Source organism: Barbus barbus, assembly GCF_936440315.1.
Source record: "Barbus barbus genome assembly, chromosome: 32".
NCBI lineage: Eukaryota > Metazoa > Chordata > Actinopteri > Cypriniformes > Cyprinidae > Barbus > Barbus barbus.
The window spans coordinates 14,213,091-14,232,305 of record NC_136760.1 but is presented as its reverse complement, the minus strand read 5'-3'; the positions used below and the strand labels follow the sequence as shown (position 1 = coordinate 14,232,305).

General features: G+C 34.4%; 2 protein-coding genes across 5 annotated transcripts in view; both read right to left on the bottom strand.

Moving 5' to 3' along the window:
* Window positions 1-3,241, bottom strand: part of LOC306852399 (exocyst complex component 6-like) — a 57,210-nt gene extending 53,969 nt beyond the window's left edge. For 2 of the 4 annotated variants that reach the window (XM_079389168.1, XM_079389170.1), the window contains exon 1: window positions 3,047-3,241. In XM_079389168.1, coding sequence (XP_079245294.1) covers window positions 3,047-3,177 — 131 coding nt within the window. In that variant the 5' untranslated portion in view covers window positions 3,178-3,241. Of the gene's footprint in view, window positions 1-1,799; window positions 1,975-3,046 lie in introns of those variants that run through there. The other 2 variants (XM_079389169.1, XM_079389171.1) reach the window with 1 other exon arrangement.
* Window positions 3,242-5,460: 2,219 nt separating this feature from the next.
* LOC306852247 (zinc metalloproteinase/disintegrin-like HR1a) lies at window positions 5,461-18,810 on the bottom strand. The gene is made up of 23 exons (XM_079388958.1): window positions 18,627-18,810; window positions 18,020-18,102; window positions 15,951-16,048; window positions 15,734-15,812; window positions 15,446-15,522; window positions 15,146-15,329; window positions 14,994-15,056; window positions 14,657-14,728; window positions 14,357-14,526; window positions 13,782-13,863; window positions 13,513-13,655; window positions 12,985-13,162; window positions 12,736-12,825; window positions 10,569-10,764; window positions 9,608-9,710; window positions 9,288-9,459; window positions 9,126-9,206; window positions 8,937-9,021; window positions 8,724-8,838; window positions 8,134-8,290; window positions 7,386-7,433; window positions 6,198-6,272; window positions 5,461-6,023 (listed from the first exon to the last, which is right to left on the bottom strand). Exons 1-23 carry the CDS (start codon window positions 18,676-18,678, stop codon window positions 5,967-5,969), a joined length of 2,460 nt encoding a protein of 819 aa, XP_079245084.1. The 5' UTR covers window positions 18,679-18,810; the 3' UTR covers window positions 5,461-5,966.
* Window positions 18,811-19,215: the final 405 nt, after the last annotated feature.

Here is a 19,215-nt window from a genome sequence, read left to right as displayed (position 1 = left end):
ATTCTTGGCAGTTTTTATGAGGCTTTTTTAAAGTATAGTTCATATCGATATCGGAACTATATCGTATCGACCAAAATTAAGAAATATATCGTGATATAAATTTTGCCCATATCGTTCAGCCCTACTGAAATCCTGATTTTATCAGAAATAATAAAGCTAAAGACATCAGGATGGAAAATCATAAACTGATCAGAAGTCATGAAGCAAAGATGCCATGCCCATAATGAGTGCTACTGAAATCATGATTTTATCAGAAACATGATTATGATTAGGCCTATATCAGAAATCATGAAGCCAAAGATGTCATGATGCAGCTGAGCACTACCAAAATCATGATTTCATCAGAAAACAAAGCTAGAGATCTCATTATGGGACACGTCTGAGAGCTAATCAAATCATGATTTTCTCATTAGGCCAAAGATGTTATGACGGGACACAACTGAACACTACCGAATTCATGATTTGACCTGAAATCAAAGCCAAAAATTTCATCACGGGATGTCGCTGAGCATTAAAGAAATCATGATTTTATCTGAAATCATGTAGCTAAATCCTTATTATGGGACATAGCTGAGTGCTGCAAAAAAAAAAATAATAATTTTATCAGAAATCATAAAGATGTCATGAGATGCTACCGAATCGTACAGCCAAATATATCCTGGTTGGATGTAGCTGATCATTTGATCAGAAATCATAAAGCCCAAGATCTCATCACAGGACTTGGCTGAGCACTATAGAAATCATGAAGCCAAAGATCTCATTATATGGGACACAACTGAGAGCTACAAAATCATAATTTTATCAAATATAATAAAGCCAAAGATGTCATGAGACGGAATGTAGTTACGACTTATCATATAGCCAAAGATCTCATGACTGGACACAGCTAAGCACTACCGAAATCATGAAATTTATCAGAAACTATAAAGCCACAGACTTCATTATGGGATAATAGTTAAGCTCCATCGAAATTATGATTTTATCAGAAATCATGAAGCCAAAGATCTAATGATGGGATGCAGATGAGCACTAGCGAAATTATTTTATCAGAAAACATATAGCAAAAGATCTTGTGACAGGGCCCAGCTAGCTTACCGACATCATGATTTCATCAGAAATCCAAAGACAACAAATCTTTACTGGAACAAAAAGCATTATCATGAAATCATGATTTCTACTGAAAGATGAATTGCATGATGAAATGCAACTGGGCTGAAATCATCAAATTGTGAGGGCAATCGTGCTTTCTACTGAAATTATTCAAACACAGATCACATGAGGAGATAAATCTGAGCTCAGAGCAGAATATTAATATCCTACTCAACTCAGAATGATTTATTAAAGCCACACCCACTCATGTTTACTCAGCTTTCATTCTTCCGCATTTAAAATGTGTTTGGAAAGGGAAACGGACAAGTATAAAGAAGAATATAACTTGACAAGAGACGTTCATTTGGCAAAACTAAAGCTATTTTGCTCGGAGCTTTCCACCTGTCGACAGCTCCATCATATTCATAATGCAGTGCGACTGGGCCTGTGCTGATGTTTACATCTTATGTTATTAAGACAGACAGACACATGCTTAGCGAATTCTAACAAATAATTCACACATAACGTCCCCCAGTCGTACACGATGAATGACAGGAAAACAGCGGTGTGTGTCATTGACTGTAGATTCATCAGCAATGACATAAAGTGCATCTTTAGCAAACAAAGGCCTGCTTTCCATCCATCAGACAGAAGAACCATCACATCGCCATCTGAACGGTAAATAAGAGCAGAAGATGCTCATCTCTCACCGTAGCGTCGGCCCCACGCACGCCGTGTCCGTGCTCTCGATCTCCTGTAAAATTCGCTCATGTTCGGTGATAGTCTCCAAGCTCTCGCTCTCCGCCATGTTGGCTCTAATCGTCACAGTGTTCATTTGTGATTATGACAGTGCCGACAGAGATGCAGTAGCTCCAGTCCCCCGACAGGTGGCGCTGCTGCAGCAGCCGGGGTTTGCCAGACATGAAGCTGATAGAGGTCACTGTTTTGTGGTTCTGTCATTGAGCTAAAAGCAGAGCTAAAATGTGACCCAGTCATAAGGGTTTGTTTTTGTTTTTAAATTGAGGTTTATACATCATTTGAAAGCTGAATAAATAAGCTTTACATATCGATGTATGGTTTGTTAGGATATTTGGCCAAGATACAACTATTTTAAAATCTGGAATCTGATGGTGCAAAATATTGAGAATATCGTCTTCAAAGTTGTCCAAATTAAGTTTTTAGCAATGAATATATTACTAATCAAAAATTAAGTTTACTAAATATCTTCATGGAACATAATGTTTACTTAATATCCTAATGATTTTTGGCATAGAAGAAAAAAAAAACGCAAATTTTGACCCATACAATGTATTTTTGGCTATTGCTACAAACATACCCAGCTACTTAAGACTGGTTTTGTGGTCCAGGGTCACATATGGGCTTTTAAATATGTACACATTCATATGTATATGCACTACCATATATATACAAATGATTCAATATGTTTACTGGCAGTGTATGTATATATATATATATATATATATATATATATATACATACACACTACCAGTAAACATATTGAATCATTTTTATTACTCATACAATTTTTTTTAAATTACTTATACAGTATATTCACAGTTTGAGAAAATCAAAATAATACATCAGAAAAATTTGTTTTAAAAAATTAAATACAGATATTTATTGCTTTATTTTTGTAATGTGTTCAAATATTTTTGGAATTACTTAATTATAATTTTACAGTATATACAGTTTGAAAATTAAAATAAATTATACAATTTTTTAATATTTATTTTGTAATTATACTATTTTATTTAATTATATAATTGCATATAATTTGATTTAATATTATTGTATTTTATTGTTAATATAATAATCGTTTTCTCTATTTGACTACCATATAGGCCTAAGTCTGCATTTCATGTAACTGTGGTAAAATAACAGGTTAAAGCATCCATCAAAAGCACAATTATTTCATAATGCATAACAGTGACTCTACCTTAAAGTTGTTCCTAGGGGCAAATCTACTGACTCCAGTTCTGCAAAAACATTCCCGTACACCTTTCCTTCTCCTTTGTCCTCTTCTTGGGGACTTGTGGGAATCTTGAGACTGCTGCTGCTGCTGTACATGTCTGTTAGACTGTGTTAGACTGGGACAATCGTGCTTCCAGCAGGACATACACATACTACAGTCAGCAGAAAACTGCAGCTAAGGAAAAAGGACAGACCTTGTGATCTCTAGTACTTTGAATCCAACAAAACAGGCTTAAGTGCTGTCCTGTTAAATATTTCCCAATTGTGCTTCAAGATTTATCACACTACTGGACTGAGATCTGAATTTTATGGTACACGATACACTATAAAAAAAACTAAAAAGTAGTGTGAAAATATTGTAAAAATGCTATGTTTATAAGTTAATTTATACAGTACATTAGTAACCTTTTTAAGCTATTTGTAAGTATAAACCCTATAACAGCATGTCTTAAATATTTGCACTTGGCTACTGCTCATGAAAATTGAGAAGTGAAAAAAAAAAGAAGAACTCAACAGAGAAAGAATAAATATTTACATCATAACTGTTTGATTACATGCAAGATGAATCATCTTACAAATTACACAGATTACAAAATACTGTTCTGTTTGCAAACTTAACGGTTTCCTCTCTGCTTCAAAACAACAAGTAGAGGTTGTGACCTACCTTACAGGAAATGAGATGAACTTTTTTGTTTGTTTTTACAAAAAAAAAAGTATGTTTGCTTTTATGTGTCTTTAGAAGCAACCTGTTTTGTCTTGCTTTCACTATCGGTTTGCGGTCATGTCTTTTTTAACTATCATTACAAAAACAGTAATATTGTGAGATATTACTACAATTTAAAATAACTGTTTTCTATTCAAATATACTGTAAATGTCATTTATTCCTGTGATGCAAAGTTGAACTCAGCAGGCATTTCTCCAGTCTTCCAAGTCACATGATCCTTCAGAAATCATTCTAATATGCTGATTTGCTTAAGAAACATTTATTAGAAATAATGAAAACAACAGTGCTGCTTAATATTTTTGTTTTGAATTTGAAGCCACATTTTTGAAGGTTCCGATGAATAGAAATTTTTTCAAAAGGAAAAGCACTGCATAGAAGCAGAACAAACATTTAAGGAAAAAAATAAATAAAAAGATTTGAGTCATTTTCCATAAAATCTCATGACTTCATACATGTATGATGACAGGGGTGTGATGTCACCCATGTTTTTCTTAGAATACTGTACACATCTGTTTTATGAACTTCATAAAAAAAATGTTTTCTTTTTCTCGGATGTCAGCTATCTAACCACAATATCAAGACAAGCATATAGTCGACTTTAAAGTGTAGCCCAGGATGTATTTCCATCCGGATAATTAAACAGCTGCACCTGTGAATCACAGTGAGTTACTGAGGCACACATCAGAGAGAATCAAAAAGGCACATGTGAGTCAGTGTACGGCCCGTCACAAAGGTTTGGGAAAATTTAGCACTGAATACAGGATCAGACAAGAGCAGTTTAATCTGGGCCGGTCAGGAGCTGTGGAGCAGGGTGTGAGGGCATTCTGGGTGCAAAATGTGCCCTGGGTTGTGAAGAGGTTTTTTTTGTTGTTTTTTTGTGAAATTTAGCAAAACAAAAATACATTGTCAAAAAAGTTGTTTACATTTAAATGTTTACAAAATCATATGTAACTATAGGGGAATGGATTGTGTTGCTCCCAATTTTGAATTATTATTATTATTATTGAACATCTTTAATTCAGAGTTTTAATTCAGTAACTAGTGACACATTTCTGTTTTGGCTCAGTATTTAGGTTGAGTTTAACCACACAGTGTAGCCTGTTTTTCTCTCCTCAAATCATAATAATATAGTTTATTAAAAAGCATTTATTGTTATTAATTAGATATTATTATCATAATTATTATAATATTTTAAAAAACGAACCACTCAAAGCTTTCCTTTTCAACTTATTACTTAATGGCCATTTAATGAATAAATAACATTTGATAATAATGCCTAATGTGAAATTGCTAGTAAATCTTACAAATAATTAAAAGTTTCAAGTTAAAAGTTGCAAGTTTCACATTGAATTAAAAAATTTAATTTTTACCCATCTTCAAGAAACGGCTAAAAACTCATCTGTTCCATCTTTACTTGACCCTCTAACTCTAACACTATCTATTCTAATTGTATTTTATCTATGTCTTTTTATTAAAAAATAACAATAATAATAATAATAATTATCTGTACTGCGTTAGGCTAACCAGGACTTGTAATAGCACTTGCACGTTGTTGCTCTTTTGTTGGTTTTGATTGCTTCTTATGTCCTCATTTGTAAGTCGCTTTGGATAAAAGCGTCTGCTAAATGACTAAATAAATAAATAAAATAAATAAAAAGTAGAAAGACTGAAATTGTTTTATTTAAAACTTTGAAAAATCAGTTTTCACAGTGTATAGTCATACACTCCCAATTCAGCAAACTGACATTATTTTATTTTATTAAAGTAAAAAGCATTGCATCTTTATTTTATGAGATTCATTTATTACTACTATTCTGCATGTGACATTAGATTGCCAATGCTTCCATTTGCAATCAGTAAAAAGTTTTAAAAAAATATTTGGAATTACAGACATTCACTTCACCACAATAGTCTGTAAATGATAAATTAAATTAATTACAGTATAAAGCATTTTGGCCTGTTGATTATTTTTCCAGCCACACATTCAAATGTTTTACAATATATTATCATACACTAACAGACAAAAACCAAATCTTACTCGAGGCCAAGCACAACAGGGTATGCGTGTGTTTTAAACCATTGTTTAAAAAGTACTTTGTGTTTCAGATACTCCCACACTATAATTTGTTTTAATGAGTCACATGATGATTTCATGTCTGGTCATCTTCTTGGAATGGTGGGTGGTCTCAACACAACCTTGACTGTGTCGCCTGTGACCTGCAATGTGAAAAGTCAGTTTAAGAATAAGTGAACGTAAGACTTCTTATAGTGCAGCTGAAATTATGGAAGCATTTGAGCTGCTCACCTATAAAGCATCACATTAACATTACAAGATAAACTGTTAAATGCATGCATAATAATATAATCTCTGTCAGAATAAATGTAACTGACTTGATCTGTCCTCCAGGAGCCTGTTGCTAAAGATGGTTTGACTGGAGGAACAGGAGGTGGAGTTGGCTTGATTCCCTATAATTACACAGATATTTTTAAGTCCACAAACACAATATATCTACTTAAAAATGTTATCAGCTCTGTTCCAAAACCTATATGCTACTGAAATAGGTGTGGTCTATTTAAGTCACAGTAACAAACCAAAAACACAAGCTTTTACGAACTAGGCGAGGAGTAAAAATCATTTTCAGTGGTAATGAAGAGGAAACCGCAGATGACTCAACTAATGGGTTAGGGTGAACTTGACCTAAGATGACCCGCAAAATATCTGTGTTGTATTTTGACTAAATAAAATGACTAAACAGTAGTATGTTCTTTATTTTGGAAATGTAATTGAACAAAAGTTTTCAGTTTCAATATTACTTGAGTAAAGTACAAATTCTGTTCAATAAAATGTAAGTAATTCAGTAAAATCAAGTATTACAGCCCTGATTTCCACAGCTTAGAATGAGGAAACTATTGCAATAGTGTAACTATAGTTTTTAACTATTGACTAACAAGCAATGCTAACAATGTACTTAAATCTAGCACTAATTACAACTGAACATTGAACAAATAACAATATTTGACAAATTAACAGCATTTCACTTCAACTTTCAAATGCTAAAATATATTTCAAAATACATTCCAATCTTAAAATGCATTTTAGACAAATGTTTTTTTTATATAGATTTTAAAAACTGTAAAAAAAAATAATAATAAAAAAAAAAATTATATATATATATATATATATATATATATATATATATATATATATATATATATATATAAATAAAAATAAATAAATAAATAAATAAAACTAACCCAAATTTGTTAATACAAATATATTTTAAAATTTCTTTTAGAAATATATTTTTGGCCATTTTTCGTATATTTGGAAATATATATAAAAATATATCTGAAAAAATATTATTTTGCCATATAGCCTGACAGTCCCTGGTCACTGCTGAGCAATAGAAACATTCAATTTCCTTTTATGTTCAACAGAAGACAGAAAGTCGTACAAGTTTAAAATAACATGGGTGGATAATGGCAGAATTTTCATTATTGGGTGAAATATTTTCAATCATAAATAGTATTTTACAAAATACAAAAAGGTGGATTTCTGCTATAAGTAGTTGATCTTACCTGTTTTGCTATGGTCTGCTGCGATTGTGATGGTGACTTTTGTGGAGGCTGCAAGCAGAATAAGAGTACAAATGTATTTTTATTTTTTTCTACAGAGATGGGAAAAGACTACTTAATTCTTATCCGTCCAGGAAGAACATTATGTGTGAAACTACAAGTATTTAACCCCATTGGCCTTTTCATATACCTGATATCCTGTGCACAAAACTAGAAAGCACTTGTAAAAAATTGTAAACTACATACAGCATGCCATAACGTGTGCATTCAAATCTTTGAACAACACTAGAGTGGTGTTTGTGTAAGTACTGTAGTGATAAACTGGATTTCCACGAACAACATGTTTATTCAACTTGTTTAAACAATTAGTACTTAAAACAGAAATTCCATTCACATTTTTGGACAAGTTTTTCCATGCCAGTCTATTATTATTGTATGAATAATTTTAGATTTTCCCAGCCCTAAATGGCATGTACAAACCGTGACAGGTAGCATTACATGCTGGCAGGAAGGTCTCTTTTCATCTAGATTTCTATCCAGAATAAGCTGTAGGGTGAGTCAGATTTTGTGTGCAAAAGACAAAAGTATGGCTACGCAATATACATTTGATGCTAACCCAATTTTCTATTTTATTTCAGACTCACAGGTCTCAAATAGGGGGAAAAAAACCTACATTTCATTCCGTGAGAAAAGAGTTTTTGACTTGATAATGATAATAAACAGGCTGCATCATAATGAAGGTTCTACTAACTGGTGGAGCAGGACGGATCGGGCCCAATCTAGCAGTTAGAGGGGTACAGGGTTGAGTTATGGTGGTCCCCATGAATGTGAGCTGGCTGATCTCAGGGCGGTCCTTCCTGGCACTGTTGTTCTCAAAAAGGTTCATCTGCCCTGCAGATGGAGTTTTTCTGTAAACAAGCAGATAGATGTGACATGAATGGGCAGACTACTATAATTACATTACTCACAGCTACCCACACCTTCTGATCAATAAATTTGCAAGACCTTTAGAAGAAATCAGCAGGATGGTTGCTATGCAACATGGCACATTTGAAAAAAAAATACACAGTAATTTTCCTTCATTAAAAGTTTTACATATAAAGCATAAATAGTACTTTTGAAGAAAGTCAAATGAGATGAAGATTTCAAGAGTTATCAACATAATTTGCCATTTTTTTTTTAAGTGTAAAAAAAGATATTTTTTTTTTTTTTCAGAAAATTATGCAGAATGGTTTTATGGCCAATAAAAATATTCCTGGCTGGAAAATGTTCACTTGCAGTTCATTCAAAACCCTGGGCGTGATAAATTGCATAAAGCATAATCAAAATCAAACAACTTACGTCTTGTGGCTGACGATGGCTTTTCTTCTTTTACAGTAAAGCAAGACTCCACAAAGTGCAATTGCAAGCAGAGCGATTGCAACTGCTACTGAGATGCCAATTATCTTTGCTTGTCCTAAAAAAATTGGAAATAACAGTAGAATTTGTCAGAAGGGTACATTACTACAGGCACTACATTTAAACATGCTTTTCAGAAAAAGCTTGTTTGATTACCGGATGGCAATTCAGAATATCTGAATTCGCAGTAAGGAGGTGCCCATCCAGGTTCACAGTGGCATTGTTTTTTATGATTACAAATCTGCAAAAATTAGACAAAAATGACAAATGACTTCTTTTTAAAATTTAAATTCTTTCAAAAGACATCTTCCTATTGGTTTAAGTGAAATAGAGATTTGATCTCACCCCTCTTCCATTGCATTGAAGTGAGCAATCGTCATTACTACCGTAAACATTCAGGTCTTGGCACATATTATTGTAGCAAACCTGTTGAAACACAACCCAGAGTTTTCATTTTTGAGCCTACAAGTCCTGCCGTCAGTCTAAATAACATTCTTCTATGCTTACCTTATTGTGCCCACATTTTGTGCCAGTAGGGACCATGCTGAGGGCGTCCTCTTCAGATTTGTCCCCAGCTATGTTGCAAAATATGTCCCTGTTTATTACTAGCACAGCTTTCTGACCAGTGATGGGGAAGTCATTTCCTCCATCGCAAAAAATCTTTCCACAAAACATGTTTCTATATGAGGAATAAAAGTACATTTAATGTTATCTATGCTTGATGTATTAGGTTAGCCTTAAAAAACAGGTGCTATGACAAATATTAATGCTGGAAAAAGTCATTTTGTGAGCTTTTTTGAATCAGAAAATGAAAAAAGATGGCATACTCTTTTGAACAGGCTCTGTAGCCACCTTTGACCTTTCCACAGTGAGAATCATTTTTTCCAAATGTGTTTCGAAAAAAGCATGCATTAGCAGCCACTTTGGCACCTGGGGAAATAATCAGAAACACAACATTTAAGCAGATATGAATACTGTGTTGATATGAGTCATTATGCACAGCAGGATACTGAAATATCAAGGTAGAGGAAATCAATACAGCTTGTGAAAATTAATGAATGATGGTAAAGTAGTTGGGCTGTAGGGAATTATAGAACATTTTATTATACTGGTTCAGATTCCAGTTTCAACCAAAAAAAAGAAAATTCTATCATCACATTCTTGAAGAATGTTGGCAACCCAATAGTTTTGGTCAACACTGAATTGCATTGTATGCACAAAAAAAAAAAAAAAAAAAAAAATGATACATTTCTCTAAATATCTTTATGTTCCACAGAAGAAAGACATACAATTTGGGACAACATGAAGGTGAGTTGATGACAAATAAATTTTCATTTTGGGGAAACTTTAACGATTTTGGTGCCTTAACTGTATTAGTACTTGAAGAATAACTGCTCCTAGCTAAATGCTTAAATTAAATTATATATATTTTTTTTAAATTAACCATTTCAGGTGGGCACGCCAATGGTACTTGTATGGTACTAGAATAGACAGTTCTGTGATCAAGTCAATAACCACTCTAACTGATTTATTGAGCATGATCGATGAACAGTAATTTAAAGGTGTCTCTAGTGTTTTTGAGTCTTTTTGGAGATTTAGTACCAGTTAATATAATGTTCATAACTCAACTAATAAAGCATTTATTTTTTGCCATGGTGCTTAGACGCAGTGGTGCAGAGCACATAATTTTATTGCACTTCCAACCCTACAACCCAGATATGAACCCTGACTGTGCTTCTGAACAAAATACTTACTCTAGGTTCTTTTGGGTAATAAACTCATGCCTACCTGTTCCCCAAAGTCTTTGGCAGTGCTGGAAGTGAGTGGGGCATTGGCCATTATAGCAGTAACCCTGACCAGAGCTGCAAGGAATGCCGTTCATCTTAAAATCATTCTCTGGGCAGTGCTCTGAGAGCCCTGTGCAGTACTCTGGAACGTCACACTCATTTACAGGTGCGCGACACAAGCTTTCAGCATCTTTTATCTGGCATGAAAAAAAAAGAAAAGAGAAGCTGTAAATAACAAAAAATTGTCAACCACAACCTTTACTAGAGTTATTGTTAACACTACAGAGTAATGACTTCAAAATGAGGCCATGCAAAGGTTGCTGGTTCAGGTCCCGCCAGTGCTGTAACTTGATTGAGTGCCCCCCCCCCCCCCCCCCCTCATAAAAAGCAAACAACAACACAAAAGAAGCTTGCATGACATATATGCCACCCACACAATATATAACAAGTCAAGTCCAGCAGTTGAGTCTGATTTACAGATCCTTGTTTCAAATCTCAGTGGTGCGACTTTGCTCTCCTGGCTCACTCTAGGAAAGCACCAAATATTGCTTCAACATTTCAAACGAGGCTTCTGTTCTTCTGGGACTCAAGGAAGTCTCTTTCTTTGGCCCTGTGTTTATTCCAGAGATTTGGACATACAAAAGCCTCGAGGAAAAACCATCAAGTGTCCTAAACACTCAGTGGTCCATTGAATAGCATTTTGGACTTCCAGATTGAGGCAGTAAATAAAGGCAATATAGTTTGTGTCCCACCAGGAATCTTTTTGACACCCTTTCTCCACCCAAAAACACATCTAGAATACATCTAGGAGACATCTACATGACATTTGCAAACTCTTATAAACTCCTGAAACAGAAGTTTGCGTGACATTTTAAAACTCTTTTATGCCGCCCACACTATATGACAAGTCAAAGGCAGCAGCCCAGTCTGGTTTTCACATCCTGGCTTCCAATCCAAACGGTGCGCCTCTATCGGTGACTTTGCTCTCCCACTCTAGGAAATAATGGTGATTCAACATTCTGAATTCTGCTGACACTCAAGAAAGTACCTTTTTTGCCACAATGTTGGTCATACAAAAGTCAGGAAGAAACGTAGGTTATGTGGCGCAATGGGTAGCAGATTTCTAGAATGTAAAATGAGGCCGATCAAATGTTATGGGTTTGGGTCCCACAAGAGTCATGAAAACTCCCACCACCCCAAAAATACCTTTAAGAGAAGCTTGTCTGACATTTTAAAACTAGTACCTTTTCAGTGATTCTGTGATGACCTAATGGTTAGAAAGTCGGACTTGTAACCCTAAGGTTGCAGGTTCGAGTCTCGGTACCAGCAGGTATTGTAGGTGGGGGGAGTGAATGACTAGTGCTCTCTTCCACCCTCAATACCACAACTGAGGTGAGGCCATTGAGCAAGGCACTGAACCCCCAACTGCTCCCCGGGTACCACAGCAAAACTCTGTGTGTTCTGTGTGTGCGTGCATGCACTTGGTTGGGATAAATGCAGAGCACAAATTTTGAGTATGGGATCCCATACTTGGCTACACGTCATGTCACTTTCCATGAGGGAAAATTAGATGTTGGTGCGGTGTAATTAACTTAGATAGGGTGGTCACCTAACAAACAGGCAATCCTGAGTTTGAATCCCAGTGATACTCTGATGCAGCCTTTAAGAAACATGGTTTTCCAGCAATTTGACATTGAGCAGACAAACAGTAATTGTGCAATAACAATGTCTGTTTTTAATGGTTTTCTTCAACACTTTCATTGGTCGCACAATCAGATAGTGCTGCTGATTGTGCTCACTTAATTGTATCTGGAAAATACACAGGAGAAGACTGTCCCATCCTTACATATTGCATTTCTCATTGAATATTCTGGTTCACCTAGAACTACTTCAATTTAGGAAAGTAAAATCACTTTTTTTCCACAACTTATATTCAGCCTGTCATTCACAGCCTGTCTCTTTTCAGCCTTTATCTCTTTTTAGAAAAGAGCAGCATGAAGATTCTGCTAAACCTCTTCTTTGAAGGAGGGTGAATTGAGAGAATTTTCATTTTTGGGTGAACTATTTCTTTAATAAAGATCTATCCTATCTATTCTATGTTCGTAGTGCAATTTTCGTTTGAAAAAAAATGAAGGCGGCCATGAACAGTTTTCATGAGAGTCACTTACAAGGCAATTCTCACAGCAGTCTCCATGAGCACATTGTGAGCCTTCAGTGAGCCTGCAGGTCATGGGATCACAGCATGGATTTTCACATTCCTTACACAAAACATTAAATCACAGTCATCAATGAGACATCGGATGTGAGTCAAAGATGATCCTACATTAATGCATTAATGATGTCATAAAAAGGATAATTTGAGCTAGATAAGGTAGGCTAGACTGAGTCACTACAGACACAGGATATGTGTGCAATACCTCCACTGTTCCGCAGTCACACTCCTCTCCAGGGTCCAGGAAAGCATTACCACAGACAGACCCACTGTACAGTCTGGATGAACTGGGGGTGTCCAGCAGGCAGCTGGGGTTGGCGTTGTCTAGAAACACACTCAGCTGCTCCAGACTACAGTCACTAAACGACTCCGGGAACAGTGTGCTAGATAGACAAGGTCAGAGCATGTCATTTTCGGACAGTGCACACTATAAACTGCTACTAGGCAGAGTAGACCACATATTTTGTTGTTTGTTTATCTAACTGCAACAGAAGGCTCACATTGTGTTTTCAGTATAGTGAAGTTTAAAGGTACAAAGAGTTTTATACACTTGCATTACTACCCTTATGAAGTAGTGCACATAATTTCAATGAATGTGCACTTGTAGTGTACTTTAAACCTTAAAAGTATTTTTTTTAAATGCACTTGAACGTAATATAATCTAAGACAGATCTGGCATCTGACCAAAGTAAAAATTGAAAACACAGTGTAATGTTTCACAAATACTGCTTACTCTACATGTTCTGTCATGATACATATGGAATTGAAATTTGATGAGCCACAGGTGCAGTGATCTTCATCATGGGACATGCCCATGTTATGACCCATCTCATGAGCGATTGTGGATGCCAGGCCTAGTGAGTTCTGATTATGATCCTAAAAAATAACAACATATAACCATTTATCCAATTACACTATGTCTTTCAAGAAAGAATCTTTATTGTTCAAATATAGGAGATAATTTGCTACCAGAAAATCATCACTAACGCAGATCATAAATACCTGATTGACTCCCCCTGAGCTTTCAGCACACATCGCAAATTTGTTTGCCAGGCCAACTGTGTTACCCAAAAAATCAATTCCACTGGAAAGTAAAATCAATAAATAAAACAGAACAATAAGATTCATTATTAGTGTACTAATGTAAAATAAAGGTATATTTTCACACTTTATAATATGCTTGCATTTGTTGACATCAGTTAATGCATAAGCTAACATTTTTGTTTTAATATTTTAATGTTTTAATATTTTATACAGAATTTATTATTCTTAGTTAATGTAAGTTAATAAAAATATATTGTTCATTGCCTGTTCAGGATAGTTCACGGTGCATGAACTAATGTTAACAGATACAACTTGATTATAAAAAAATGTAGAAGAACATGTTGAAATTACTATTAAATATTTTGAATAAATGCTTTAGCAGTATTGTTCATTGCTAATTCATAATGTAGTAAACTAATGACAAAAAATAAGCAAAGTGTAGTAAAGTATATTAAAGTGGACTAGTTTCTGTTATGGTGTATTGATGGTCTTAGTCATCCAGCAGAATAAATGGGTAACTAGGTCATACTCACGTCACAAACTGAGCGTTGTCATGCTTGACTCTTTTAAGCAGATTGCTCTTTCTCCACTCAATAAACCAACTGAGAGTGTCATCAGAAATCAAACTGACCTTAATTTGGTCATGATTTGTCCAGACCTCAAGACCCACCAGCATAACGCGGATATTAAGGGGTCGATACAACTGAGCAAAGAATACAGAGTTCACTCTCTTGCATTTCCTTATGACATTTATTAACTGATTTTCACATATCACATATCAGTAAATACTATTTGTAAGGTTAACTCTATTAGATCAAGATATATGAATATACCTTGTCAACATGATTTGCAACTTCCAGCATCCTGGGTCTGATTATGTCCATGTTAGACCCAAAGTTTCTGTACTATAAGAGAAAAACATAGCCTTTTTTGGAAATTCTTCCTTTTAGCTTTTGTATTGACCAGTAGCATTTGCCTCATTATGAAGAGAATGGTCAAAAATATTATATAAGAAAATAGACTGTATTGAATGCTTCAGCATTTTTTTAAACCCAGTTTTCTTATTGTAATATGTTCTATCAGATATTAGCATAAAAGCATCAGTCAGTGTAAAAAACAATAACAGTTGACTGCTAATAACTACAAGTTTGTGAAAACTTAAAATCTTACCTCAGTGTTATCCACCACAAGAAACAATTCCACAAATCTTGGAGTGTGAAATCGCTTGGTTTTCTGAGAGAATATATCAATGATTTAAAATCTATTCATAATTTCAATCATATGCAGAACAGCTGCTAGAATTGCGATGGAAATGTTATTACCCATCTACTGGACTTTAAGGGGACAGCCACTGGTTGTTCATGGTCATAAACGGAAGTGCTTGGTTCACCATATGAGCTTCTCTTCCACCTCAGATGTTCGTGCTTATAAAGTGCATGGTCTCCATCACTGTGGTTGGTCAGGGGCTCAATCAGGTATACTTGCTGTTTCACTCGAACAAAACCTCTATAGACAGATAACATAATGCATAAACATGGAATCTAATATTTGTGCATTTCAATTAGTACATGTATGAAAAGCATGTTGTAAAAAACATGATGTAAAAGGAGCATGTCTCAAACCTGATTCCAGAACAGATTCCCACACTGACTGAGGAATCTTCCAAATCCTGAATATGGCCATGATAGTAGCAATTGTCCTACAAAAGACAACATTTTCTGTGCTTAACTGATCATATTATATCCAGCTTAAATAAGGGAACTTCAGTCAGTCTGACATGACTTGTTCTGAATACTAGCTGGAAATACACTATACGAGATATGCTATATACTGCAGGAATAGTATGGGACATATGCTAGTATGCTGATCTGATCATATTTATTTATAAATTACAATAAAATTTAAGTTACCTTTAAATTTGGATTACTGCTCACAATCAATCCATCATCTTGATAGTATACTTCAGTGTAATTATGTCCAATGAGTTGCCTAAATTACAGTAAATATTTATTTAGGACAACCTTAGAGTATAATGGTGTATTTCATACTATTAACCATCAAAATGAAATGTACAAAAAGCTCCAAGATTAAACTCTGAAATATAATACACTCAAACGCAACACTCACCTGTTCTTTTCCAAATTAATCACATGATTTTTCCCTCCAAAGGATAATTGATATGTGAGTCTATCAGGATACGTCTCATGGCTTTGTGGACTTTGTACCTGCAGAGGATCGGAGCTGGGTAGATTACTTACAAATTGTAATCCATTACTGATTCCAAATTACATGACAAAAAATGTAGTCAGTACCGTAATCCATTACATTACACATTTAGGTAATATAATCAGATTACTTTTAGATTACTTTTGGATTACTTTTGACCTAACTCGTTTATCACATTGATTTAAACAGGATAATCTTGTATCATAATGATGTAAAAATACAAAGAGTGAGAAAATATATTCCGTTTGTGAGTTTAATGAAAGACAAACATGTAATTAAATCATAAAAATGTCTAATTAAAATAAATCATTTTACAATAACAATCAAACTAATTCACTTACTAAAAAAAGGAGAAATATTTTATGTTTACCTGCATGCCATATGACCAGTTTTTACGGCAATCCGCGTTCTATTACGGTAAGGAAAGCCCTAGCGCATGTCCTGAATGAGTTACGGGATTTACGGGTCTTACGGGTCCGAATACAAGACGATCGGCATAAATGGAAGGATCAGAGAAAATGTAGATTATATATATAGATCATATATATGTAGATCATGATTTGACCATTTTGAATCTGATCGGGACGAAGTAGTCAGTGAGAGAGATGCTTTTACAGACACAGAAACATCTCTAGTTGTGTATGGACCGATAACCCGTCAATCTGAACCTGTGTGTGTGTGTGTGTGTGTGTGTGTGTGTATGTGCGTGTGTGTGTACAGCATGTATGTATGTATGTATGTAGCCTATTTGTGAGTGTTTGTGTGTATAAACGTGTGTGTGTGTGTGTGTGTCTGTTCGGTTTATTGAATGCAATTTCAGTTATTCATATAATTATTTACAGGTGAAATAATATGACATTTGAATGTATTTTGCTTGAAAATGCACTACTTTTGCATTTTTCTCAGTTTTTTGTCCAAAATGTTGTATTTCTGATAAAAACCTATGTGCATTCAAGTGGTGATAAAACATGAACACATGAAGATAGAATAAAATAGAGGCTTGGTTCTTTCTTTTGATATATAATATGTTCATATATTCATAGTAGAAAATTTTTTGAGGGCCGTCAAATTTAGGTGAAAATCATCAAAAATGCTGGCGGTGGCTGGCAACTTTTTTTAAAACGCTGGCGGGGAAAGAGTTAACCAGTGTCAAGAGAACTGTGAACATGCAAATGTGATACTTAATAATTATCATAATTATTTAAAAATCTCAGGGGTACTTAAAGGGGTCATTGATTATGATTTCACTTTTTAGACTTTAGTTAGTGTGTAATAATTGTTATTTGAGCTTAAACAACATCTGCAAACCTTTAAAGTAAATATATTAGATGAAAGAGGTCCAGATGACAAAAAGTTTGAGAATGTCTGCAAATAAGAAATAAGGAGAATTTGTGCATTTTAATGAGTCTGAAAGACAAAAGGCTTTCAATAATACGATTAAATAACCTACTGAGTAATAATTCTAATAAAAATTAATGTGTTCATCAGTAGATGCAAACACTTCTTAAACCTGAAATGATGTAAATCCATTGGCCAAATCATGTCGCCAACTGACTAATGACTAGTATATGTGTGAATGTCCACAAAACTGGACTTTCTGAGTGTATATAAGTGGTAGACTATTTTAGAAAGGAAAATTTAAAAGATAAAAAAGAATAATTCGAGAGAATCAATAAATGATGAATAATTTATTGTTATTGTGTGAATAATATGTAATCAGTAAAAAGCAACTATAGTCTGATTACGAGTAGTTTAAAATGTATTTTACTCTAATTACAAGTACTTCATTTCCAGATTACATGTAATCAGTTACTTACTACCCAGCTCTGCAGAGGATTGATGTGTTAATCCACACACATAAACAGAACAACCCTAAGGTTGCTTTTATCCTAAAACTACAAATATATATAAAAAATTGAACTCAGGCATATCTTGCTGCTGTAACAGATCCAGGTTGTAAATGAAAGTACCTTTCTGACGCTCTGTCTTCTAGGCCTCACCACATCAAACCGCTCCACATGAGGTAGTGCATGGATACTCTCTGCCACACATCCTGATGAAGAATCACAAAATAATTTGATATTTCATAAATGCACTATCACACCCAGAAACGTTAACAGCATTCTATAAACATAAGCATAGGTTTACTGACCATGAATTACTAAAATCTGATCTTCAAAGTCTCTGCAGCACAAAAAATATTAAAATGAATTGTTCTACATTTTCTTGAAAGTTACAAGAGACTTTCCGTTAATTAACCTACTTGGGACTTGGCCAAAATACACAAATTCGTGTATATTAAACATTTCCCACATTTCAAATGAGGAAAAACAATAAATAAATTTAACTAAAAAAGCTACAAATATTAAAAATGCATTTTTTCTATCAAATTAACCTAAAGAACAGTAAAGTTCCTCCATCACAATGTATATCCTACTATTTTAGGCGTATCCCATTCGCAGGAATGTAAATAAATATAAATAAATTCACAAACTAGACAAAAGCGACCGGTTAAGTCTTCCAGCGCAAATACTTGCATTAAGGAAAAAAACATAATTAAAGGAACATCATACATACCCCAAAGACAAAGACAGAAAAGTACATGAGTTGTGAAGGCAGAACACGGCATGATTACTGTGCATTAGGGTTCATGCCAACGTTACATGTCAAAAGATAAACTTGAGATCCGCCCAAATGGGCAGCATTTCTACTTATCAGGACAAACGCAAAAACAGAATAAATATGTAGAACGACCATAAGCACTGAATAGAAGTTTTGAAAGGGGCGGAGCTTACAGACGTCACGAAGGATCGAAATAATTATTCTCAAAATCTAACTGTTATTTTTTAATCCTATTTCAATATACAGTTTCTCAGTGTTATTATGTAGATGTAAATTGATATCCATACCGCCGCTAAAATAGATCCTCGACGACGTTGTCACGTGGTAGCTAATACGTTTCTCAGCGCTGGTTGTAGGGAACCAATCACATTCGTTTGTGATTACACGATAAAGTGTTTTTTAATTGTTTTCTATAGGCCGCTGAGGTCAATTTTCATTTTTGTGTTAGGTTACATTCTTTGAAACTTATAGGATTTAGTCATTTTTCTTTTCAGTGTGTAAAACACAACCTGAGATTTGAATGCGTTTCAATGGAGCAATAGTT